The following is a 27537-nucleotide window of genomic DNA, read 5'->3' on the forward strand; positions in this document are numbered from 1 at the left end:
TACCTATTCATTCTTCCAAATACATGAGATTGTCAGGAGAGTAAAATTTGGAGAAATAAAAGAGAAAGTAAACTTTAGCCAAGTTGCATATGAATCTATGTCCTCTTCCTCTTACTGTATCTTGCATGTAAGCATTTCAAGATCAGTCTTTGCTCAAAAGACAGCCACAATTTAAAAACCATCTCCTCCATTAATAGCACCAGCATCTAAGAGGCACAGAATTATATGTTTGCTAGGTATAGTGCTGGTGCCTTAATAAATTAATCTTCATAAGATGTACAAGTTGAATACCATCATTCCTGCTTTATATATGAGAAAACCGAAATAGAGAAAAGTTAACTTTTTTTGGTCTACTTGAAGGCTCATGAAATTCATTTCTGTGTAGAACATGCAGCTTCTTTGACCAGGCAGATCTACCATAGGCTTTTCCTGCCCTAAGTCTTTATTCCTGGCTATTGATGCCATTTATGTGGAGGGAAACATGCCTTATGATGTGTTTTAACTGTTCACAAGTGTGAGTCATGTGATGAAGCAGTAATGAGGTGAACTTCCTTAAGCCACAAGGGGAGAAAACTTGTACAAACTCCCAATCTTGCAATCATGATTCACCTGAGATATGAATTAGTCAAACAGCAGGGAACATCATCTTCTACTTTTTCATTTTCTTGCCAGCAACCAAAAAAGCTGTCTACGTGTTCACAGAAAACTTGATTAAATACAAATTCTAATTCTCCTTATCCCTAAACATTATATACCACTTATTTATCAAAAAATTTAAAAACTTTTACAACATAATCTTTTAATGTGTCATGCAGCACACACCATGAAATGATGTGAGGCTGATAATATAATTTATAAGAACCTAATACATATTACCTGTTATCATCTATACCATCTGAAACATGCTATTCCCTGTATTTCTTGTTCAACCACTAGTCTACAGAGCACAGAGATACCAGCACCATCCTTACACTGCACAAAGCACAAGATAATACATTAGAGAAACCGGCTCTAAGTCTTGGCTGTCCCACTTACTGGCTGTGAAAGTTTGGACACTCTGTAATCTGAGTTTCTATTTTTTCAACTGTAAAAGGGGGTTAATAACAATATACTTTTGTGAGTTATTCTGAGGTCCAAGTGAGAAAATAAAATACTTGTTAAATTTTAGAGAAGTCTGTGACTATAAAAGATTATTACATCACCTCTTGATACCTTTGGCAAGTTCTTTTGAGATCTTCATTTTAATTTATTAGAACTCCTTGGTGCCTCAGTCCCAGGGTCTTGGCTCCACAGGAGAGGGTATTCCAACAGATGACCAGCATAGCATGAGGGCATGATAAGCCCTAGCAAAACAAGAGAAAAGTACTTCTGAAAGAAGTTTTCTTCTTCCACCTGAAGTACTCGTGGGGTAGCCTAGTTATGATCTTATTTTTTTCCAATTACAGAGAATGGTCAGGAAATACAGTTTCCAAACTATAGAACACAGGAAACACGCTTGGGGCCCTTAAATTTGGCTTTGGAGTGCAGCACAAAAAGACAAAGAAATTCAACCAAAAAACGAAGGTAGACCATTCTTACAATAGGAGCTATCAGCTCATTGATGAGCCTGTCCTTGGTGATTCCACCTTAAATCTGGTTGCCATTTATTCTGGAATCAAATCATTAGTTACTTATTTACCACATTGTCCTCCAAGATTTTGTGTGTGTGTGGTCATGTTGCCATAGCTAGATTTCTGGGTCTTTATGAATAAGTACCTTCTTGCCCCATTTACTGGTATGCTGGTATGTTCTCCACTAAGGCTAGAACCACATAAATCATGCTGGGATTCACTATACAAATGGAGATTATGGATGGTCTGTTCTGTGAAGGATTCTCTTATGTTTGCTTGGTGCAGGCTGCCCCTGAACATCAATTATTTATCAGTCAGCTGGTCTTATGCATCAATTTAACAATCAATAAAAGTTGATTAGCACTTGTCTATTGGTTAATATACTTTATTTTTTTCCAGATTCAAAACATATTGACCCTCCCAACCAATTAGATCTCTCCTATATGCTACTATCACTTAATTCTCACCAAAAAAAAAAGTACTACATCACTTTAGGCACATCATTCTACAGATAGGAAACTGAGGCTTAGGGAGGAAGAACTTGCTAGCTAATAGACAATTACCAGGGATTCAAGCACATGACCTCTGTCCTCAGGTATAGTGCATTTATCAATATACCGCAGTTCCAACTGCCTTTAAATAAAAGATGAAATAAAGGGCATTTAAGGTGGTTCTCCTAATAAGCCAGGATACTTCTCCATATAGGTGCCTGCCAGGGCTTGGCCTAATTGGAACCTTCTAGTCTGTTTCTCCTGGAGTGAATGTACTTCAGGGAAAATTCAGGGAAAGCGCCAAAGGGTTCCCTTCAATCTAAAACTGGAAATATCATCTCTTTGGTCCAACAAAGAGCCTCCATGGATGGACTACATATTGTCTGTTCCCTTGCAACGAGGCTGAGTTATACAAGAAACTTTCAAAACAACAGATTAAAGGAAATCGAATCCTCAGCAGACTGAAAATGCGTAATAGTGTCGCTAAAAAAAAAAATAAGAAAAAATTAGTGGTTTCTTTGAAAGAAAGCCTCAAGTTCATGAAATTGGAAAACTTCTTTGAAAAAAAAGTACTACATTTAATTTCCAATAAGATGACAACTTTTAACCAAGGAACAAAGGTAAACATTAAAGGGCTGGAGATGGTATGATACAGTATCTTGTACCTACTAAAAATCATGCTTAATATTAAGATGAAAGTTTCCTCATGGCACAATTGCTACCTTAGAGTCCCTGTGAATCTAGTCTTTGACAAAGTTGTATCACCTCCACATTTATTACAAGATGTAAAGGTTGCATCATTATTCCTTTACCTGATACATTAAAAAATGCCAGGAAAAATTCTTCAATTATACCAAAGGTATATCTTTGAAAGAAAGCATGATTTCTGTTATATCTGAAGTCACTACCTGTTACAGTTCTCCAGTTTTCTTTTAAAAAACGAATGCTAAGCCATGCAACTTCTTCAGCTTCTACCTACAACTTGCTTGGTTTTAAGGGCTCACCCAGCACTAATTTCAACATTGCAGAGTTACTCATCATCATAATATATATTAACAAACACAGAAGCAATTTGAATCTCAAGGGGATCCTTAGCGTTATGTTCTTAACATTATTAAAATGATTATTTTAACTATCACTTTATTTTCTTATTTTTTAAAAATGTAGTTACTCATTCTCTCACCATGTAAAAATTTTATTTTAACTATTTTTATTTATTTTTGAGATGGAGTCTTGCTCTGTTGCCAGGCTGGAGTGTAGTGGCGCAATCTCGGCTCACTGCAACCTCCACCTCTCGGGTTCAAGCGATTCTCCTGCCTCAGTCTCCCAAGTAGCTGGGATTACAGGCATGCGCCACCATGCCCAGCTAATTTTTTTATTTTTAGTAGAGACGGGGTTTTACCATGTTGGCCAGTATGGTCTCGATCACTTGACTTTGTGGTCCGCCCGCCTCGGCCTCCCAAAGTGCTGGGATTACAGGCATGAGCAAAAATTTTAAAATGTACAGAGAGACTAGGTAAATATGTAATGATATATGAAAAGGTTTTCTGAAAAAGTGGTATGAAAACAATTGTTTTAACATCAATATTCTTGTTTGTAAAAAGAAGTGAAAGCCATTTTACCTTGTTTAAACTTTTATTTCAGACAACATTTTCACTGAAACCTTTAATTGCCATTGGGAATAGAAATACATAAGCTCTAAGACAGGAAGATTTGGGGATAACCAGGCAAAGAGGTAGATCTAGACCTTTATACTTTGTAGGAAGGTTATGTCTAGAGGATTACTCTGGTGGGCTCTCAGGGGCCTGACTTTTAGAGAACTGTACTTTCACCCACTGACACCTGGCTGGAAGCAAGGTTGGCAGCTAAATCTGGAACTATCTTATCTGCCATCTTCCACCCTTCCAGAGGGAAGACGTGAAAGGTTCCATTTAAAGCAGTATGTTTATCCTAGGTGAAAAGTCAAGATTTCAACCAGTCCTATGGTTCTCATCTAGGGGTAATTTTGCCACCCACTCCAGGAAATGTTCAGCAAAGTTTGGAGATGTTTATGATTATCACTACTGGAGAAGAAAAGTTGCTACAGGCATCTAGTTGGGAGAAGCCAAAGATGTTCTTAAACATCCTACAGTGGATAACTACAACAAGCTCCCTATAGTAAAGAATTATCCAAACGAGGCTAGACTGAACCAGCCTGAAGAAGCAAACCCAGTTTTCCTAGAAAAGGGACTAGGAAAGGAATTAAACTGTCTGGAGAAATTCTCACTATAGCCTATAGGTTTCTCTTTTCCTCCACCACTTCCTAGACCAGTGTTTTTTAAAAGTGTGATCCATGATTATCTGTATCAGAAACTTTTAGGAATAAAATACAGATTCCTGATCCCTTCTCAGAGCTGAGTTTCAGAACTGTGGATTTCAGGAATCTCCATTTTGGTTGGCTACCCATGAGATTCATTTTACAGAGTGAAATATGACAATCACTATTTCACTTCTATTGAGGTTATTCCTTTCTGTATTTTCAACTATCCCCTCTCTGTCAGTGATTCCTCAAGGACTCCCAGTGACAAAAGAACTCAATCTTGATGACAGCAGAGACCTTGACTCATTGGTTGCTCACTGCTGTTATGTCCAGCACCTTGCTTGGGGTAGACATGATATAAGAACCGGAGGGCACCAACATTATCCAAAAGACTATATAGTCTTTTGTGGGGAGAGAAGATAACAAAAAATACCTTCTCATTTATTTAGTACACCTACATTCTGGACCCTGTGCTAAATGTATGGTGCACATCAACACCATTAATCCTAACAATAACTCAATGAAGTAGATGCTAATATCATTTTCACTTTACAGCTGAGAAAATGGGGCTCAGAGAGGTGAGGCAACTTGCTCAGGTCATATAGCCAGCTATTGAAAGTCAGCATTCAGTTCTCGTTCCACTCAATGGAGGGAATACACTTGCAAGAACTGCACCCCAAGCCTAACTCTTCCCAGTGCTTTTCAGATTCCTCATACGATGGGGATCATCGTGCCACTCAAAGCCTTCATTGGCAGCTTCTATCTGCCAGTATAACTCAGCAAGGGAAGCCTACTTGGAAACAAAGCCCTCCACCTCCCAGAAAAGCTGGTATGCTGTAGGCAGGAGTTACCTATCTTAATTCTCTAAAAAACATAGAAAAAAAGCCTTTTAAACTGTTTACAGAACAACTAAATATGAGTATTGAGTTTCAAAAAACTACAAAGAATAGGTTTTGTATAAGGTGTAAGGAAGGGATCCAATTTCAGCTTTCTGCATATGGTTAGCCAGTTTTCCCAACACCATTTATTAATAAATGGTGTTGGGAAAACTGGTTGTAGATGTGTGGTGTTATTTCTGAGGCCTCTGTTCTGTTCCGTTGGTCTATATCTCTGATTTGGTACCAGTACCATGCTGTTTTTGTTACTGTAGCCTTGTAGTAGTTTGAAGTCAGGTAACATGATGCCTCCAGCTTTGTTCTTTTTGCTTAGGATTGTCTTGGCTATGTGGGCTCTTTTTTGGTTCCACATGAAATTTAAAGTGTTTTTTTTTTTCTTTCCAGTTCTGTGAAGAAAGTCAATGGTAGCTTGATGGGGATAGCATTGAATCTATAAATTACCTTGGGCAAGATGGCCATTTTCACGATATTGATTCTTCCTATGCATGAGCATGGAATGTTTTTCCATTTGTTTGTGTCCTCTCTTGTTTCCTTGAGCAGTGGTTTGTAGTTCTACTTGAAGAGGTCCTTCATATCCCTTGCAAGTTGTATTCCTAGGTATTTTATTCTCTTTGTAGCAATTGTGAATGGGAGAGTTCACTCATGATTTGGCTGTTTGTCTGTTATTGGTATATAGGAATGCTTGCAATTTTTGCACATTGATTTTTGTACCCTGAGACTTTGCTGAAGTTGCTTATCAGCTGAAGGAGATTTGGGGCCGAGATGATGGATTAAAGACTTAAATGTAGGACTTAAAAACCATAAAAACCCTAGAAGAAAACCTAGGCAATACCATTCAGGACACAGGCATGGACAAAGACTTTATGACTAAAACACAAAAAGCAAAGGCAACAAAAGCCAAAATAGATAAATGAGATCTAATTAAACTAATGAGCTTCTGCACAGCAAAGGAAACTATCATCAGAGTGAACATGCAACCTACAGAATGGGAGAAAATTTTTGCAATCTATCCATTTGACAAAGGGCCAATATTAAGAATCTACAAAGAACTTAAATTTACAAGAAAAAAAAAACATCAAAAAGTGGGCAAAGGATATGAACAGATACTTCTCAAAAGAAGACATTTATGCAGCCAACAAACATATGAAATAATGCTCATCATCACTGATCATTAGAGAAATGCAAATCAAAGCCACAATAAGATACCATCTCACACCAGTTAGAATGGCGATCATTAAAAAGTCAGGGAACAACAGATGCTGGAGAGGATGTGGAGAAATAGGAATGCTTTTACAATGTTGGTGGGACTATAAACTAGTTCAACCATTGTGGAAGACAGTGTGGCAATTCTTCAAGGATCTAGAACTAGAAATACCATTTGACCCAGCCATCCCATGACTGGGTAAATGCCCAAAGGATTATAAATCATTCTACTATAAAGACACACACACAAGTATGTTTATTGAGGCACTGTTGACAATAGCAAAGACTTGGAACCAACCCAAATGCCCATCAGTGATAGACTGGGTTAAGAAAATGTGGCACATATACACCATGGAATACTATGTAGCCTTAAAAAAGATGAGTTCATGTCCTTTACAGGGACATGGATGAAGCTGGAAACCATCATTCTCAGCAAACTAACACAAGAACAGAAAACCAAACACCGCACATTGTCACTCATAAGTGGGAGTTGAACAATGAGAACACATGGACACAGGGAAGGGAACATCACACACTGGGGCCTGTCAGGGGGTAGGGGGCTGGGGGAGGGATAGCATTAGGAGAAATACCTAAAGTAGATGACAGGTTGATGGGTGCGGCAAACCACCATGGCATATGTATACCTATCTAACAAACCTGTACGTTCTGCCCATGTACCCCAGAACTTAAAGTATAATAACTAAAAAAAAGAATAGGTTTTGATTTCCATTTCCCAAATTCTTGCTTACTTCAAATCGAATCTTGTAAGGGTAATTTAATTCTTATTCTTAGCATCCTGTCTTGGTTGCTCATCTAATATTCATTTGCCCTTCTCTTTATTTAGTGGCATCTCAATTTGAATCAGAGCAGCAATGTGCCGAGCTAAAACATTGTGTTTACCAGTCTCTCTTGCAGCAAACCATATGTATGGTGATGAAAGCAGAAATTGAAGAAGGGCAGAGGGGTGGAAGTTTCCAGGAAGCCTCCTTAGAGGGTACTAACATAGCTAGGAATCACCTGGTTTAACCCTCTCACCTCTTCTTCCTACGTGAAAATTGGAAAGATGGAACACTAGCAGTCATCTTAGACCAAAAGACGAACTTGAGAATAGATGGGCCATAAAGTTAGGAGGTGTCAAAGTCCTTGATGACTCTGTGTTCACTCTACTCTCCCTGAACTACAGACAGATATATTCCACGTGAGAGAGAAATAACTCTATTTGCATGTTTCATCATTTGTAGTTGAATCTATATACAAATTTTTAATAGTGGGCATTAAATATTTAGTAGACTTAATTTCAAATATTTCATATTTATATATAATTATATAACACTTTATATGTCATAACCTTTGCATAAGGGGGCAAATGAAATCAACCATGTTACTTTTAAATTTCTTTTTACAATAAATTACTAATTTGATTCATTCAGCTTTTTGGGAAAAAATTCTGTAGGTTTCTATGGCATAATCTTTTCTTAAAAAGGGTTTAATATATCTGAAAATTTAACAGAGTAAATTATAAAGAAATTAAGTTAACTAGAAAAATAACTGCACTTAGTTACCTGATTTTTGGCCCCAAATCCTAGTTAAACAGTGCATTTTGAAATCTAGCATTTGAAGTCAGATGCTTTCACATAGAAATAAATGAATGAAAGTATGAATGACTGATAGACTTCAAAATCAATTATTGGGATTTTTTGGGTGTGATAACTCACTACAATGGAAGAACAGATGGTAAAGAAGCTAATGTGTTAAGCATAGATTATATGTTCATCATGCAGGGAACCAGGGAAAAAATGAACATTCAAACATATTCCCTATTATAACTATCTTACAGACTAGTTGAGAGAAATATAATGACATTAAAATGTCATACAAGAAATGACAGAAAGAGTACACCATGCTGTTGGAGAATATCAAAGAACTCTTCCTGAAGCACTACTGTGTACCAAACACTGACTTTGTGACCTCCAGGAAGTTTCTGAAATGCTCTGAACCTCATTATTCTAATATTTTCAGTGGGGATGATAGTATTTCCTCCAGAGCACAATTGAAAAAACATATTTCATAGTGCATTTTAAATGCTTCATACAATGCCTGGCACATACTAATCCTTCTGTTTATGTTAATATAACTGTTGATATTTTGATATTTACCATGGGCAATTAGCCCTCTGAGTAGCTATCACTATTCTAATAAAAAGCAAAAGCCCAGGGAGGTTAAGAATGTTGCCCAGTTTCATCAATTATAAAAGAGAGAGTTGGTTTCCAAATTCACACCTAATAGCAATATCGCTCTTATAATTTTAACATTATTTAACTTATATTCTTCAGATCTATAACAATCAAAACCACATAGCTGTTGCTGTTCTCTGCTTGGCATTTATTTAGGTAAAAGAATAGGCCTTGAGGTAAATAATTTTGCCTGGAACATCTTTTTAGAACCACCCAAGGTTGTATTTGCTTTAGTTGGTGTAACAAGGGCAATGACAGAGCCACAGATCATTGGCAAGAGATATCTGTAAGAACTAAAAATAACTACATACATCTATATCTAGATACCTAGATATAGATATATATATCCTTAGGTCATCAACCTTAGTTTGTTCACTTAATGGCAGGCACTGCCTCCTACCAGTCAACTAATTCTAGAAAGTGACAGTATCTATACCAAGAGAAGACACTGAAATTAACGGCAGAAAACAAATAAAAATAGGGTTCCCCATCAATCCTCGACTTCCAAACAAAGCTATTCTCAAATAAAAATACAGAAGATTCTGGCGATCTGGAAATGATACGTTGTATGCAAAGCAATTAGGGGGCTAAATTAGAATCAATCCTTGTTGCTGTGAACTAAGGCTCACTTTATTCTCAACCAGGGCTCATTTTCATGTCTCAGTAAAATGTAAAATTCCTTTCTAGTATCTCCCTCTCCCTAGGTCTTTTACCACTTCTCTAACTTTCTACACAGATTGATGGGTGTAGGATAACAGCTGTTGTTCATGAAAAAAAGAAAAACAAACAAACAACAAAGAATTTAGCACTTGTAAGTGACTACTGATTTAAACATATAGTTATATAATTAACATTTTCAACATAGACCATATAGTATAGGTCATATACTGCATGGGCATGAAAGTTCGGTTCTTCCAGTCATGATGAGAATGCTGACATACACATTTTTTTCCCAAGGAAGTTCACTTAATTAAAGGAGTGAAATGGCCCTACAAAAGAATACCATCCCAAAACAAATGTTACTCTGGATTATTGCCCCTATCTCTTATCTTGGCACAACTTGGAAGATGTAGAACAACTTAGCTTCAATCTTCATTAACTCCTTGTATTGGAGCATGACAAACAAAAATGAAGGATGGTCTCTTGAATGTTTACAGTTTCTTCTCTCACTTTCAAGGAGATTTAATAGCATCACTGATTATTTATATTTAATAACCATCTTTTCTTAGTTCTCATGCTTAACCACAATTTAAACCAATTTTCTTGAGAATATGCTTATATTACCCTAAACTCCTATTTTTCCCAAAATCTTTTAATAACATGATACTTTATTTTACTCTGAAACTGCTTCTAACAACATAGAAACAGAATGAGTCAGTTCTGTTGCCTTGCAGGGATTCTAAAACTTTGCTGTGAAAATGAATCACCTGTGGTGTGTTGGGGAGTGGGATGGGGTAGTTAATTACAGACTCCAAGAACCTACTCCCTACCATTCCTGATTCAAGAAGTTTGCAACATGGCCCAGGATCCTGCATTTTAGTAGTCTACCCCAAACCCCTTGCTTAGCTGGCATGCAGATAATCCTGATCATTTTCAATGCTACTCATTAAAATCAGCATGGTCAGAAGAATTTCTTTGATGTCCAACACCAACCTCACCATCTTTTACTTTTCTCCATCTTTCCAGCCCTCTCTGACATTTTCAGGTCCAGTTATCCTAGAATACTTATATACCTCAATGCTATGGATGTTTCGTTTCTTTTCTGAGATATTCCTCCCTCTCCTTCCACCTGGAAAACTCCTATTCAGTTATGTGTGAAGGCTCAAAAAAAAAATTACACCCCTTTATCCTTCTCTACAACAATGGTCACAATATGTATTTCTTTTAAAATGATTACTATAATCATAGTTACTAGTTCATGTGCTTGTTTTCCATGCTAATTCTATGAATCCATCATACGTAGAACAGAGAATATCCCATATTACATACTCAATGAATTTGTTGAATTATAGCTCTAACTGATGCTTTATTTCTAAAATGACCTCCAGAGACACTTAGGAGGAAGAAAGGAGAACAGTTGTCATCCTCATCATTTTTCTCTTGAAACAAACATAATCTAACTTCTGCTTGAACATTTTTTTTTTTTTAGAAACTAGCACTAGGAGAATATTTCTTGCTTTGTTAAACTACCTTTGATCATACTACTTCACCATCCCCAAACAGAAAAATTTAGCCTTTGAAAGTGATTTCCTGAGAAAACAAATTCTAGAAGCTAATTCAGATGTCACAATAGGAAATTAGAAGCCATGTCACTGGGTGATCTAAACTGAGTCCTTGTTTACTTACTAAGTTCTTATAATCTGGTAAAGGGGCTAGGTAACAGAGCAGTTCTAATCGTGGAATTCCAGTCTTTTAGAATGGCCAAGGTAATAACTTGGAAGAGATTCGAATGGCAAGAAATACAAAAACAGTTTTCCCTATGTGAGGTAAAATATCCACTGCAAATCTTCTGTGAATCTACAGCAACAGAGAGGCTTTCAAATGTAAGTGTTCTTGGTCAATGTGAATAAATCATACCCAAATCAATAACCTATTTCCAAGAGTATATGGGAAGGATACTTGCATAATCATGTTCAGTTTTACTTAGTGTTAAAACCTTGTCAATATTGGCTGTTAAAGGATGGAGAAACTGATGTTGTTCTTGCTTAGTGCCCAAGGAAATTGTTTGCTTTATAAAGTCATCTTGGTTACATGGATTTTCATTAGCTGACGGACATTTCCATCAGCATCTGACATTTCTAAATCTGTTAATGATACCCTCAAATGATGATCTCTTTCCACTTTTATCACAATACTGGAATATCTCCAAGCTAGTCTTCCTCTTTCCTTCGTCTGCCTTTTATGTATTTCTCTTCCATAGCTGTGGCTGTGAGTGATCATGTGGAGTTTTGTGTAACTGACCAAATGCCTGCCTGATTATATCTTTATAATTACTCAATTCACTGACTTGCTGCCTCCTCAATTCTTCCAAAGACATGTATCTCATCTAGTACAGTCAGCATATGATTTAGGGGAAAAGGGTTCAGAAAAAGTATGAGGTTGAACTATAAGCAATACATTTTGATTTTGACACATGTCATGTCTGAACACAAGATATATCTTCAGCTCCATTTACAATTCTGTGGTCTTGAAGACCTGGAACACTTCCCTGTCCTTTTTATATACAATAACACAAAAATCTAAACCATTCTGTTCTCAGCTAGCTAAAAGTATCAGCTTTTTATAAGACTCCCCAGTGCAATCCAGCCCACCCAGGCCACAGGGATATTTATTTTGGCACTTACTGTATTCACTTCCAAGTTGGCACTTGGCACATGTACAGACTCCCCAAAAAGGCTGCACATTCCTCAAATTCAGGAGCAAGGCTTTACACTTTTTATCCCCCATAGTACATAGTTCCATACTCACCAATTCCCTACTTATCAACCCTTCCAAAACTACCTGGGATTTCCTGCAATATTACATAGGTAATTTTAAACTTTGAAGCCCCAGTAAGATCAGCTACATCTATTACCTAGTAAATGTTTTTTACATCCCCAATAATTAGAGTAACACAAAGGTAGTTATGGAGTTAAAACATGAATCGGTCTTCCAAAATCATTATGTAGCTACCTATCATGGATTCTGCCTCTCTTCAGGTATCAATTTATATATAACTTTCTAAGTGGTTTAGATTTAGCAGATTAATCAAATGACATTGTCTTTTTAAAAGAAATGGCTCAGCCACAATATATTATTAACCAAATAGCACTATATCAGATAGGCAGCACATTTTAAAACCTTGTTTAAACTGAATGTTTTTTCTGGATTTAATAATTGTATGTACAAAATAAAAACTGTATTTCATCAACTATTCAATCATTTTCCCATAAGCCATTTCTTCAATAATATACCATAAGACCATAGATTTTTAGAGCAGGGATGCATCAGAATCTCTCTTTTTGATCATCTACCATCATTTTACAGATGAGAAAAACTGAGGCCCAAGAGATCTAAGTAATTTACTCTGAGTTACCTAACAAGTCAAGCACAGAGATAGAACTAGCATACCAAGTGTTCAGACCCCAAATTAATGCAACCTCCATTCCATTTCACTGTCTCCTTTGGAGCACAATATAGGTATGTATTTTAAAATTAAATTTTTAATACATACGAAATGAATTTAAAAAACACTGAACAAATGAAACATGCACATGAAGATAAATAAGTGCATGCACAATGCATTCCATGATAGACTCTCTGAATTTGCACAAGCGCACAAAACAACCGTTCTTAACTCACGAAGTTTAAAGATGATTGTGTCCCAAGGGTTTGAAAATATGAGCATTTCTTACCTGGCAGCTGTATGAGGGGTTGATAAAAGACATTGAAAACTTGAGCTATGATTAGACATCAGATTTTTCTGGCACTGAAGGTTTTCTTCTACCTGGGTTTCAGGGGTCTAGTACTTTTAATGGAAGGTAGGTCAGAGACTTAAGAGGGATAAACCAACACATAAGACTGGCATTATTGCCCACAATGCAATATTAAGTTGCCTCAAGGTGACTGTCATCAAAATCTTCCTACTGGCCAGTTATGGCCTTACCTTTCTTTATCAGGCCTGAAATCTTTACTGCTACAGTCACTTATTTAGGTTAGAAAATTTAGGTATCAAATAACTTCAAAACTCATTACCCAACCCCAGGGTACTAAAGAGGGCAGTATCAGCTATACTGCTTTTAAATATAACAGTGTATAACTTTGGGGGTCAGGGATTTATGCATAACAAAGAAGCTGTTGATGAGACAGAAAGGACTCTTCATTTTAAACTGAAATCAATTCTCCAACACAAATGTTCATCATGGCTAGCCAACCAGGGATGTATATTTTGGAAAAAAAAAAAAAAAAAAGGATGATTCCCTCTTTACATATTTTATAATACTCATAATCCACACCTTGATGCTTTCATCCCACCCTAAGAAAAAAACAGGGTTTCACATTCTGGTGGTCAAACCCTTCTAAGAACACCCACCCTAGTGCTTTGATATCCCTTAAAGAGTCAACCACCTCCATGAACTCCCTTTACCCTTTTATACAAAAGCTTGCATCTTGACAGTTTTAATAGGTACCCAGGAGAGAACGAGGAAAGAAGTGGAGAAAAGTGCCCGCTCCAGTTGATCTTTTCTTTCTAAATACTAAGGCATATAAAAGAACTAATCAGCAATATAATAGAAACCCAAATGAAACAATAGCAGCTTTTCATGCCTCTTAACTAGCAAGAGACCCTATGAAACAGCATCAGTGTTATGATGTGCAACAACAAAAATGGGTAGTAAATCCGGCTGTGACACCTTGAAATGGCTGTGACCTTAAACTTGTAGGAGTTGTAACTTTTTTCAAAAAATGAACATTTTAGTCACTGCATTAGAAAGCTTTTATTTGTTAACACCCAAAGTATTGTTGATAATCCTCATGTATCATCCTCACGTACATTTTAACCTCCACAATTTTAGAAGGGCCCACTGATTCTCATGGCAAACATGAGTAAAGGATATTTCATGACCCTGAAATCTTCCAAACAAAGAAGAATACATCCTTCTGACTAGCCTTCCTTAGTGAAGCTCACAAAGAGACTACAGAATGGATTCATTCCACATATGCCATGACTTTCAGTCCCAATGGGAAGAAAGACTGAGAAATAAAGAAATAAAAATACCATTTTCACTTCTCAAGTTTAGACCATAATTGAAGATATATCTGTGCTGTGGAATTTCTGGCTCACATAAAGAATAAATAAGTCCTTTGCCCAAAGCTGGTTAATATTAAGAGGCCTTAAGTGGGCACATTTTTATTTCCCTAAAATCCAATCCCCCCTGCCTTCAGAATTCATGATTACAATGAAAGACATTAGATTAGAAAGTCAATTTACTCACCATGGAGGAATCACTGCTTCCACTCCCGATCGGAGCTCCCTCAGCACAGGTTGGGAGGTGGGTAGAAAGTTGACTAGCCCTGCCCCCATCTATGACATCACAATCTACCTCATAAAAGGTAGTGAAAGTGCTCTGAACTCCTGTCTGATTTCCGAGAGATACAGAAAAGAGAGAGTGAGAGAGCGAGCAAAAGAAAAAAAAAAAAAAAAACGTACCCTACTTGGGAAGGGATTAGGGAGTGGAAGAGGGAATGGGTAATTGGGAAAAAAGAGGTATATGAAGGAATTACGTGCTGAAAGAGACACACATATGGGCTTTCTTGACATTAAGCGGCCTGGCCATTTGGATTTCTCATTGGCTCTTGAACAGATAAAGGAACCATATGGGAGGAGAATGAAGATGCACCCTGCCTTGTCAGGCACTGAAAGGGACAACTGTAGTGGGGCTCAAAGGGGGTGAATCCCCTATTTAAAGTGTTGAAGATCACCAAGACAGAAGGCAAGGGCTGCAGCTCTTAAAGCCTGGAACGGTATGTGGGGAATCCCTGATGTCTTTCTTGGAAGTTCCATCGCCCTGCTGTGTGACCTTCCTTAAGCCTTTGGCCTCTGCATATCCAACCTCTGTACATAGTCCTCTACTAAGGGGATACTTACCTCTTTCATTGGGATCACTGAATGACTAATGCATTAATTGTTGCTACAATTGCAACTCTTTCGACTGTTCCTTTTAACCCAAGGGTGGATTGTGTGAGGGGCATAATTTAAAGGATAAGCCAATAACCAATGCCCTTTTCTACCTTTAGAATCTTTTCATAAGATTCTTTTAATATAAAATATCACTGACAATCTTGACTTTTTCTGTGTGTATCAAATATACAACTAAAAGGAGTAGTTAGAGTTCATCTTCAGAACTGTAGAAAAAATCAAATGGCAAGTTTTCTGCAATCATAAAAAATGCACTGTCACTCTCAGAGGTCAAGTTACATGACCAGTGATGCCAACTGACCAAAATGTTTTTGTCATGGACGATTTCTGCTCTAGTCGTAGCTTTATTTACCAAGTCTAGTTTTCGTAGAAAAACAAGAAAAGGCATGAGAATAGTATGTAGCGCACTAAAGTTTTTTTTTTCAAATGAAAATTTAGGAATTTAAAATAGAATACTCAAAGTTATTGATTACGGTAAAACAAAAGTAACAGACACTATTGAAGAGCAGGCACATCCTGAAACCATCTACATAAAAGTCAGGCCTTCATCTGCCTAGTGGAATACATGAAAAGTGAAACCATCTCTTTCCACAGAAAAAAATTTAGGAAACCTAGACATTCAAAACAATAGCTTGCAAATGATGGCATCATAAATGGGTAAAAACCGAAGCCTGTTTCTATATACAGATAAACAAAAATCTTAATTTGGGATGAGTTTTTCTGTTTTAAGCCAATATAATTCTATTTCTAAGCCCGTCATTCTTAGCATACTAAATACATAAGTGTATTACAATAATTGCAATTTAAAATTAAGCAAAATTGGCAGATGAGAGAGCAGTTTGAAACACAGAAGCTACTAAATTCAAACTGATTATGGATTTGGCAACATCATGTCCATTTTTCACTTCAAAATAAATGTTAGAGACATTTAAAGAATGTCTTTAAAGAATTAAAGTAAATAGAAAAGAAAAAAAAGTCTTGCATATAAAAAGATGGGTGTTTTGCCTATATTTGACTTTTTCTGTACTTAACAGAAGAGACAATGATACTCTGCATATATTTTCCTTGCTGTATCATTTATTATTTTTATTTTCAACAATTCTAAATCTAAATTCAAATTCTATATTCAACAGCTTTTTTGTGTGTGAGATTTTGCAATTAATGGCCCTATGAAGTTTTATTCTCTCTCCACTTTTACATATTGGATCATTGACTAGTTGGTTTATCTTTGATTTTTTTATAACAATCTCATTTGGTTTTATAAGTTAGGGATCTTCTCATTTTTCCCATTGTAGGAAATAAATTAGTCATTTAGCACAATTTCTCAGTTTTAAAAATTATTACATATTAGGAACTTACTTGGATCATCGCATAAACAATTTAAAGGACATTAAGATTAATGATGTAATTGTCCATTCTTCCAATAAACACCTTAAGTTTTTACTACCCAATACAGATGGTACAATTCTCCCAGCATTAAGATATTAAAATAAAAATGGAGTTAAACACTTTTAAAATATTGAAATAAAACAAACAACTTAGATTGTCTATTGGCATTTCTTATAATTGCCTATTGTCTCTTTGGAAATGGAGCATGACTTCAGGAACCCAATGCAAAACTAGGCTGCATCAAAAGGATGCAGAGTGGTGAACTGTGCTGACCTCTGAGGTGAATTTTGTATGATTGATTGTGATATTATAATAATGCCTTTAGATATGATATTAGTTAAAGTAATAAAACTGCCTTTGATACAGGATGCAATGCCAGGATCAGATAATTTTCAAATCTTAGGATCTAGCCTCTTGACATTTTTCATGAAACCTAAGCTCTACTCCAACTGTAGATTAGCTGTATACTTCCCATATTTCAGAAATGGGTAAGTAGCCCTTTAAGACAAGATATGAAGTGTTTGCAAGATTTCAGTAGTCAAGACTCCATTATTATAGTCACGGTTGTAATTTCATTCTGACCAGACAGATGTAGGGCTGGTCTCAAATTTTTGTTTGAGGTTAATAAAAAGTTGTTTAGCTTCTTAGCACAAAAGATTGAGAAAAGTCAGGTGGAATAATATGTGCATTCCAAAAGAACAATCTGCAGATGCATTCGTCATGGAAGACAAGGTCAGGCATTTTTTTCATGTAAGTTGACCAAAATGTTATAATTGAAGAGAAATACCTCAATAAGAGGGGCTCCAATAAATGTGGATAGCAGCAGATTCAAATTGGAAGTTCTCAGATAAAAGGATGTTTTGATTTTGTTTTATGGTAGCGTCTCACATACAGAAATTTGGGCTGACAAACGTACATGGTTCTTAGAAGACGATGTTGACCATAACTTCTCCAGGATACTCTCAGTTGCAAAAGAGATTTGCCAAAGAAAATGGATGAAAGAGGTCAAGAGACAGGTTGTTCCAACTTGACAGGACATCTAGCCAGAGTTCCAGTCAATTTCATTATCAGAAGGCATCTGCACAGATGAAGGTATTCAGAGAAAAGTAATAAAACAAGATACAGCATTGATGATAAAAGAAAAGATTAAAAGTCTAAATTAAGAAAGCTTGCCTTCAAGAAAATAGAATTAGGATGAAGTATTTGAAATATATTTATAGCCCAGAAGGAAAATTACTATTTAAGATAGAGTAAGACAGTGTGTTCTGATGCAGTAAAAGAAATCCGAACAAAGAAACTCCACATTGCCCATCCGGAAACTTTCTTATTTGTAAGATACATGGGCCATAAAGTGGCACATATTTCTCTTCTAAGGGCTGCACTCAAGGCCATATTTTATAAATGATTTAACTTAGGCTAGAAAAAGCACTTGACAAAATAATCTGCAGGGACAGAATGTAGACGACAGTAAGTTAAACACACTTTTATTTCTAGAATATAGTAAACCAAGAAAACAATGAATGCACAGAGATAGCCATCAACAGATACTCTGCTATTCTAGCTGAAAGCCCTATTTCAGTAAGCTGAGAAACTAAATGGAAAAAAAAATAAACATAGACTACACAGTCTAATAAAAACATAATGGACAGAAAAATTTATCCTTTTCCTGAAAATTATTTGGTATTAGAGATAAAGTGACTTTAAATTCCCCAACTCAATCAAAATATATCACCGTGCCTTTTACAGAGTAAGGATGCAATGGAAATGTTGAATTCAGTGAATCAGAAAATAATCTTATGTGAACAAGAAATAAATGCAGCTCTTTGAATCTCTGATTGTTTGCCATTGGAAATTAGAAACAACTTATGGAAACTGATCTATTTTAAGAAAAAGAAAAATATTATTGTCAAAATGTTATCAAATCCAGTACTGAATAAAAAAATCCTGACTTAGTTTTGCTATGGATTCTATCTTATTTTTAACCAGTTAAGGTAATGGAAAGATGTGTAAAATCAATGACAAAATCCCCAGATAATCTTTAGCATATGATTTTAATATCCCTTCTCTTTTACCTATTCATATTATATCACCTTGTTCACATATCAACTTTTTTCTTCAACAGACTTCAGTCCAGGAATTCCTGGGGTAAGCCCCAATAGAAACAAGAAAAAAAAATCACAATGCATTTAAGTAACCAATTCTAAATAATCTGTTTCTTGACTAGAGCTGAGAACTGAAAAATTCAAGTGTTTACAGGGGCTGAATTTACAGACACCATTTCTAAATAAAGGTCTTCACTCAACACTTTGGCTTCCCATAATTATTTGGTTCAATGTAAGGAAACATTACATTGAATGTATTTGGATTTGCTCTTACAGATCCAAAACTGGTTCAAAACTGGGGAGAGGGTAGCTTTTAAGACACTTCTCAAAGCAATAATAATTTGAAACATTATTTGAAGTATTTTTAAATTATTTTAAAAAATCTTGGAATGAAATCAGACCGTTCTCATATATGAACAAGTAAGGAAAATTAGGATACGTCTTATGGGGAAGCTTTATAAAATAATACTTCTTAAATAGGTTTTTCTGGGTTTTACACATATCCCAAGATACAGTCATCCCTTGCTATCCATGCGGGATTGGTTCTAGGACCCTAGCAGATACCAGAATTCAAGGATGCTCAAGTCTCTGATATAAAATGGCATAGTATTTACATGTAACCTACACACATCCTCCTGTATACTTTAAATCCTCTCCAGATTACTTATACCTATTATGATGCAAATGTTATATAAATATTATATAAATACTACATTGTATTTTATCTGTACTATTTTTATTGCTGTATTGTTACTTTTATTTTTTTCCAAATATTTTCAATTCCAGGTTGGTTGCATTCTCAGATATAGAACTCACAGATACAGAAGGCCAACTGTATATGCAATCACCTCCCCTCATCCAGGTACCTCCCATGTGTCCAATTTCCAAGTTTTCAAAAAGTATTACTGTTAATTGGCTGCTAAATCATTCTCAGAATATTAACTGAAATCTAAGGCATTAATTGATAATAAATTAAGTTGTCAATTATTTACCTTTCTTCTTTTAATTAGAGCATCTCAAAACTTGAAAAAATTCTAAGACCCAAAGGAATGAAATTTTACTGATTGAATGACAAGTAATGACACTGATATCTCAGGGGACACTCTTCTTAAAGCTACTAACTCCTATTGTTACAAGCAGTAATGCCCTCAAACTAAAATAGAAATTACTCGTCAGCCCACAAGTTTAGGTGACACAATCAAATCCATCCACAGAGTAGATCAAATTAAGGTCAATCCATGTCTCCAGTTAAGGTAAGAAGTGTTATTTGCTTGATTTGCATCCTAGCTTTGCCACAAAACAGTATGTTTTCTTATTTTAAAATGAGTATATTGGAACACGGTATTTCCGTATGCATTAAACAATTCAGTTAGATAACCAACTGCTTTAATTCCATCAATGAATAACTGATTTTTTTTAATGGCCATAATTGATTATATTGGTAAGTTTAGGGTGACCATCACAGAAAATGTAACTGAAGAGCCACTTCCTATAGTGGAGCAGTATACCAGACTCCTTTGTACAAGACTGTCTGAATTCAGAGAACATACACAGGTGCAGTGCAAAAGACACAAAGCTTTCTATGATGCCCAGCACCCAAAGAAATTTTTACTTTTCTTATTAAAATTCCTATTAATTTCCCATTTCTTCCAAAAATAACGGTCTTGAATTGGTAGACTGTCACTTTTAACACTCTGGGGGAATGAATGTTCAGTGAAAAAACCATATAAAGGTTATTTCCCTCTGAGGGTGTCTATAATTTGGGTTGTGCAGAAATCAATGACCATTCATACTGGTATGAATGTACTAAGGAAGACTTAATGCAGGAATCAGAATTTAAATGGTTATAGTTTCACTATCAACAGATTGGGGAATGGGTTTTGGGGAAAATATGGAATCATGCAACAACTCATTTTACTAGCAAAGTGTATGCAAAGAACTACTGCCATTCTGTAAATGGTTATAACTACTCATTTCATTTTCTTAGTCACAATTTCTCCACTATGCCTAACATCCAGATTTACAATCTGAAGTTTGTTTTTATCTTGCTCTCTCTAGGTTTGGACACTGCAACTTTTCCTACATAAGGGAAGGTCCTTTAAGCATGGAAGGTCTGGATAAAATTATTTTGAACTGCTATGAATTCCTAGAACATATACCCTTTTGTTCAAATGAAACACTAACATGCATTCCAAACCCAAATTGAAATAGCTAGCACTTTAGATTTTTTTCATTACTGTTACACTTTGATGATCATGAAGAATTGACTATAGACAAAATAGAAGATATAAAAATTAAGAAAAAAAGGTTGCTTAATGTACAGGTCTACACAATTAGATGCAATTCTTGTTTCAATGGCTGTTTTAGCTCATTACAAAATACTGGCACTTTTGAAAAATAAAAGGAATAAACCGCTCTTCAAATACAACATAATTCTCATCTCAACAAACCATATATATATTATTGTACAAAATATATCCCACATTTTCTTTTCCCTAATTTGTATTGGATCAGATAGTTTATACTTATCAATCTTGTTCAGTTCCTGACCACTTCACTAAGGTTTATTGAGGGTGTAAGAGTAAATATCAAATCAATCGTGCTCTGTGTTTGTATGTTTGTATACACATATGCATCTTTGAATATATGCCACTGTCAGGTAGAATTGATTTGAATATTATCAGTTTCCAATATTTTTAGGAATGTATTACCTATACCATGAATATTCATGTTGATTGTAATTAGAGTCCAATTTTTTAAAATAATGTGAAACATGGGCAATAAGAATTACTGTAATTGACCCCTCAGTCTCCAGTCTTCTCTTTACCAATTCAAATCCTACCAGTGTCACAAGTTAAACTTGCTCACCTTGTCAAACCTCTCCCCTAAACTCAGTTGAGAGGCATTCGGATTTGGAAAAGAGATATTTAAATGGCAAAGAACAAAAGTACATATTAGGGCAAGCTTCTCAATCTCTCAGGAATAGGTCAGTAATCCATTCATTCAGCCCAAGGACTTAAGCAACTAGCATTCCTCACCTCCAGACTTGACTCAAATATTTTGTTAATGTAAAGACATTTATATGTAATAAAATCTATTAAAATTTGTACCATTTTTGTGTACATTTGGCCATAAATTACATCCTCGTCTCTCCTGAACATCGAATTCCTGATCAAAGTAGGGTTATTGTTGTTATGTTCTGACTTCATTGTTATAATGAGGCTCCTGTTATCTTTTAACTTTAAAAAAACAGTTTAGGTAGGCTTTATTAGGTTTATCAGAATGTTTGATATTCAGTATGCATAATTTAAAAGTCCTACATTAGTATTTCTAATATTGTTCAGAATCATAGGCTATGTATAAATCTTTGGGTACCTAAAAAATATTAAAGGTCATGGAATGATTTTTGTTTTTCCAGATCCATGTATACATCTCCATTTTTAACTTTAAAGGTGCTGATTAAACCCTGTGAAACCTAGCAAACAAAAATTAGTCAAAAACATGATAATTAAATATACAAGTAATACCCATATTATGATACTGGAACATATTTGTATTCAAAATAGTATTTACATACTAAAAATATATATGGCTTAACTTTTCTCCCATAAGATAATGCTGTCACATTTAATGGACATTACTTGCACTAAACTAATTTATGACATGTTATCTTTAACTTTCTCTTTTTTCTTTTCTTCTACCTTCTTGCTTTATGCCTCTTCTCTTCTACCCCTCCCCTCATCTTTCTTTCTGCTTTCAATATTCTTTTTTTCAAAAAAGCCTGTAAACTGTCTTAAGAATTTAAGCAAACATTAAACTAAGCAAATAAATAAAGCCAATTTATAGACAGTTTAATCTTCTGAAACTCAGTTTCCTCTACTTTCACTTTAACAATTCTATCATATTTTTTCTTTTCCATTACTCCCTTAGTAACCAGGTTAAGCTGAATTGGCTCACAAATGCATTTTCTTTTTTGAGATTTAATAAGAATGTCACTTTTTGGTTGAGACAGGTTTAAGCCAATGACAAAAAAACCTAATTGCCAGGTAGAAAACCAATGGTATTTCTTAGATAGCAGTTGTGTGGATGAGCATACACAGAAACACATCCTGGACTGCTTTATTTCTCTAGATCGCCATCATGACACCTGGAGAGCTTTTGTATCCATTCTCCTCCGTGACCTGTTGAATTATCTGTCCCCACCTCTCAAGCCAAAAGCAGACACAACACAAGAGGCCTTTCTCAGTCTGTATACACAGAATCACATAAAACAAAAACACGCTGACATAAGACATAATTGTGCATTTTGCTTAACATATGTTCATCATGCCAGCATAAGACTAAAAACGTGGCTCTCTGTTTTGACATCAAAATCATTTTTCTTGGCAAAATGGAAATAATATGTCCAAATCTCTTATGTTTGGGTAGAGAGGTTGACTTCTAACAAATGTAACTTTCCTGGGGGCTTTCATATATTTCAGAGAAGCCATGGCTTTGAATCCCATGTACATAAACACAGGGAAAAAAGAAAGAAGATTTAAGTATTTCTTTTTTGATTGTACATTAAACTATGATGGCTTCTTCTGAAAAAATAGCAACTTTGCCATGCCATATGACAGAATAAATGGGTGTAATTTTCTTGGCAAAATCATTGAAAATGTGTGTGTATGGGGTCTCACATTCTTGACTCTTTCAGAACTTTGAAAGCAGTCATTTGTGGCTATTTTGCACAGTAAGCATATTCATTTTTTTTTTCTCCATTGGCCATCAGTGAAGGAGCATGAAGAATAAGATGGAGGCAGAATTGGCAAAGACAGCAGACTATAGATGTAGGTGTGGCACCAAACAGCAATCAAGCTTGGAATAAATCATGAGGAAGCCAAGAGCAGGCCCATGACAGAGCATATATAGCAAACCTTTTATAATGCATTTGCCTCAGAATTATTATCAAGTTGTACAACATTCTTCTAAAAGAAGCCTCCTCCCATGCAAGGATTTATGAACTTTGCCAACAAGACTCAAAGAAGGGAACAGGCTTCTTGATGGTGTTCCCAATCTCAAACACCTCTATAAAAGCCAACAGTGCAAGTGATAAAAGCCAGTGATGGTTTGGACTACATCTAAATGAGGAAAAGACAATGGAAATGAAGCTTTGGAGGCAGTGACAAACAATGGGTACTGAGAGGATGATGGAGAGCGGCTCTGCTAGTAAAAATTGCCCAGATGAGGTTGTGGAGTGTGAGATCCACAAAGATGCTTTGCGCATCCACGTAAATAATAAGATTGGAAAGTAACAAATGAAAGCACACAAGGCAAGCTGAACAAAAAGCACTCAGTTCCACAGGGGCTATATACAGATGGACATGAAAGCTGAGTGGTATGGGAAACTATACCATCAAGGCTGAAGATAAGAAAGGCAGCAAGGAAGATGCAATGATTTGATCACTTCTTGGCGAGAGAATCTTGGTAATTACCAGCTTGGCAGAAAGGACACATTGCAAGACAGATTGCTCTTGGTTGTTGAAGAATGTTGAAGCAGGATCATTTTGGAAATGCAAAGAGGTGACTGTGCTTTGGGAAGAGGCACAAAATAGCCAATTTACTGGGCTCTAGGTGGGACTGCATGAAACAGGCTTTCCAGATGGTGTCTCTATGCAAGCCAGATCAGTTCTTTTCCCAGCTATGTTTTCTGCAACTCAAACAATATGGGAACAAAAACAGTTGGGTTCAAGAATGATTTGTCCACATGTTTTTACCAAACGGCCAAACTTCTAAATTTCCAAAAATGGCTTCAGGAAGAACTGAGCTTTGTGACTAGTCTCATTTTCGTAAGGTATTCACCATGCTGATAATATTATGTGCCTGGTAATTACTCACTTGAAATGGTAGCATCATGTCTGACTGGGAAAAGAACTAAGGTGTCAGAGCCACATTTCTGGACTTGCAAATAATTTGCAACAAATGGCACCCTGTGTTGAGAGAAAGGGGTTGAGGGAGGAGAAGAAGCCAAGGTGAAGAACCTCAACACATATTTGGAAATCTTGCCAAGAAATTGTGATTCTTCTAATTATTCATTGAACTTATTTCTATGCATTTGATAAAAATGGACTAGATAATTATATTTTCATGAGAAAGGAAACACTGGAGTGATTGAGCAAAGAATATATCATTGTTAGTGTTCGACAATTATGTTAGTTTTTGGCAACAGCACATCAACCTGTATTAAATTCAAACATCTTCTGGCTTTCAAGGGTTACCGATAACCTAGTATGCATTGGAACCTGATGAATGAATTCCTATTGTTTTCATCATCTCTAACATGTGAACACAATCCACACATAGAGAGGCTGGCTCCTGAACAGAGAATGAAAATTACTAGGACTAACAAAAGGAAGTAGACTCACAATGAGTAAATATACAAAAGCCCCAAATAATTATAATAGTCACAGCTTGGCAATGAGTTTCCAGACTACAAAATTAGTTTTCTTGTGAAGAATGGAGATTTTACAAGGCTAGAATAAACACAGGGTAATTGGAAAATCAAATTGCTCTTTGTGAGTTATTGTAAGGTCTGGAATAATGGTGATAACATTTATTTTAAAAAAGCCCTCCCTATAAATCACTGTAGTTTGGTGTTTTTAGCAGTACTGTTGCCAAGAATGTTTGCCTTGGAAGTGCAACGGTGGGAACTTTACATTGTGAAGCCCAAGTCCAGCTTACCCCTGACACAATGAGCTCTCCTCCCAGATTCTGCACTTCTGCCTTCACCTTGCTGCAGATATTAAGCTGATGGCAATACAAGGCAATTCGTTGAAGGTAGGCTAATAAATCCTGCTTACATGCTGAATCAGGACACTATAAAACATTAAAAGAGTGATCTTGATTAGTAAGTACTCTTCAGTTTCTAACATGTGTTATAGAAAAGCTGCAGAAAGAAAAGGTTTCAGTGTCATATACCTTAATTACATTCATTTAACTTAACTTTTTCACAGTGCATTTTAGAAAGGCCACAGACTGTAGTTTAGAATGGTTGGCTCTACTTTAATAAAATTTTATCAGAAGAAAATTGAAGATATTCCAGAAAGTCTTCTTGGGACTTCTATACATGTTTATGAGTATTTTTACCTGCTGTCTTCTAAACTCCAAAGAAACCTAAATATTTTACAGTTTTCTTCAACTTTCACTATGTGAAATGTTATTTTAATGCAGAGGACCAACGGATGCTAAAAGTAAATCACTTTGTGTGGCACTCTCTGCCAAGCATAAGGGACAGTTTCAATCCACTTAGTTTGGGGAAGAAAATCAATTTGTTTCCTTTGTTCTCTAATAAATGTATCATTCACTTATAAAAAATCTATTACACTTTTTGGAATTTAATATTTATCACAATGTAAGCAACATAATAACCTGCCTTTAAGTCAGAGACTGAAATGGTTCATGACTACTGTAAGAAAAACAGATTTGATAGAATGTATCTGAAGCCAGCTGAAAGAAGTTCATAAGAGTAGCAACGGAGTCCTTTGATGGATGCACCGGAGTCAACTCTGGCTAAGGAGTTGGAATTTTCATTATGACCCAAGCAGGCGGGTGTCCATCAAGCACACACACAGCTTGGCAGAACACTTCTAGAGACATTGACATGACTCCTGAAAATATTTCTGAGGCTTCATTGCCAATGGCTACCGAGGAATTGAGATGCCTATATATTTCTTTTGCTATCAAAGGTTCAGCTTGAGCTACTTCCAGGCCATTTAATTGTTCTGTATCAATTTGGTACTTGCAAAGGATGTAAAATCACCAGATCCTTAATACTATAAGAAATAAGTACCTACAGCCACAACTGAAGTATCTTATTTAGAATGAGAGGATGGGAGAAAGACTCTGAGCTAAGTTTCCCTCAAGCTCAAGAAAGGAAATTCTTTTATCAATACTGTAAAGCCAGTGATTACATATAACCATCCACTGAATAAACGATAAAGGGATATTTTTTATATTTAACACTTACCATTGTGGTATTTTTTCACTAACTGCATTTATCAAGAAAGAATTCCACAGCGATTGTTTTTAGCTTCTTCCAAGTACTTCATACTGTAATATTTATCCTACTCCAGGGACCCATACACGGAAAGGAATTAACTTTAAAATGATATCTCCCCAGAGGGCTGACAAGGCTTTTGATACAAATACCTTGCAGCAAATTAAACTGAGAGTTCTATCTCAATGGAACAGTAATTAAAAATGCAACAGTCCGTAAAAAGTTTATATGGCATGCATATCTCAAATCTTTATAAAATACTTTCTGGCAAAATAAATGTAACCAATCCAGTCCTTGGTAATATTCATTCTATTCTATTATTTAAACCAAAGCCGTTACAATACACATTTAAAAAGGCATGATGAATCAAGGAAAATAACTCCTAAATCATGGAAATAGGTGCAGAATTTGATAACATTTTTTTCTGAAGATTTCTTTATCAAAAATTGCAAGTTATTTCTTAGCTAATGACAATAATAATGCCACAAAGAGGATTAGGTTTAAACTTCATCTGTTTATTTTCAGTCACTGTGACATAGTACCATTTAAATACTCTGTCACTGAATCTCAAAATAAATGTAGTATCCCGGGGTGTGTGTGTG

The 27537-nt window shown here is 35.7% G+C and overlaps 1 protein-coding gene and 1 long non-coding RNA gene across 10 annotated transcripts in view; one reads left to right on the forward strand and one right to left on the reverse strand.

Moving 5' to 3' along the window:
- CTNNA2 (catenin alpha 2) overlaps nt 1-27537 on the reverse strand; it is a 1140166-nt gene that overhangs the window by 14693 nt on the left and 1097936 nt on the right. For 5 of the 9 annotated variants that reach the window (XM_063713280.1, XM_024241972.3, XM_054546433.2 and 2 more), the window contains 2 exons: nt 25621-25755; nt 14706-14849 (listed from right to left, as the gene is read on the reverse strand). In XM_063713280.1, coding sequence (XP_063569350.1) covers nt 14706-14849; nt 25621-25755 — 279 coding nt within the window. 9 annotated transcript variants of the gene reach the window in all.
- The window catches only part of LOC129057664 (uncharacterized), a 43933-nt gene continuing 31224 nt past the window's right edge, over nt 14829-27537 (forward strand). The window contains exons 1-3 of the long non-coding RNA XR_008522330.1: nt 14829-15234; nt 19687-19762; nt 20959-21011. This is a non-coding gene — a long non-coding RNA (uncharacterized LOC129057664). The remainder of the gene's footprint in view (nt 15235-19686; nt 19763-20958; nt 21012-27537) is intronic.

This window comes from Pongo abelii, chromosome 12 (genome assembly GCF_028885655.2).
Source record: "Pongo abelii isolate AG06213 chromosome 12, NHGRI_mPonAbe1-v2.0_pri, whole genome shotgun sequence".
Classification (NCBI taxonomy): domain Eukaryota; kingdom Metazoa; phylum Chordata; class Mammalia; order Primates; family Hominidae; genus Pongo; species Pongo abelii.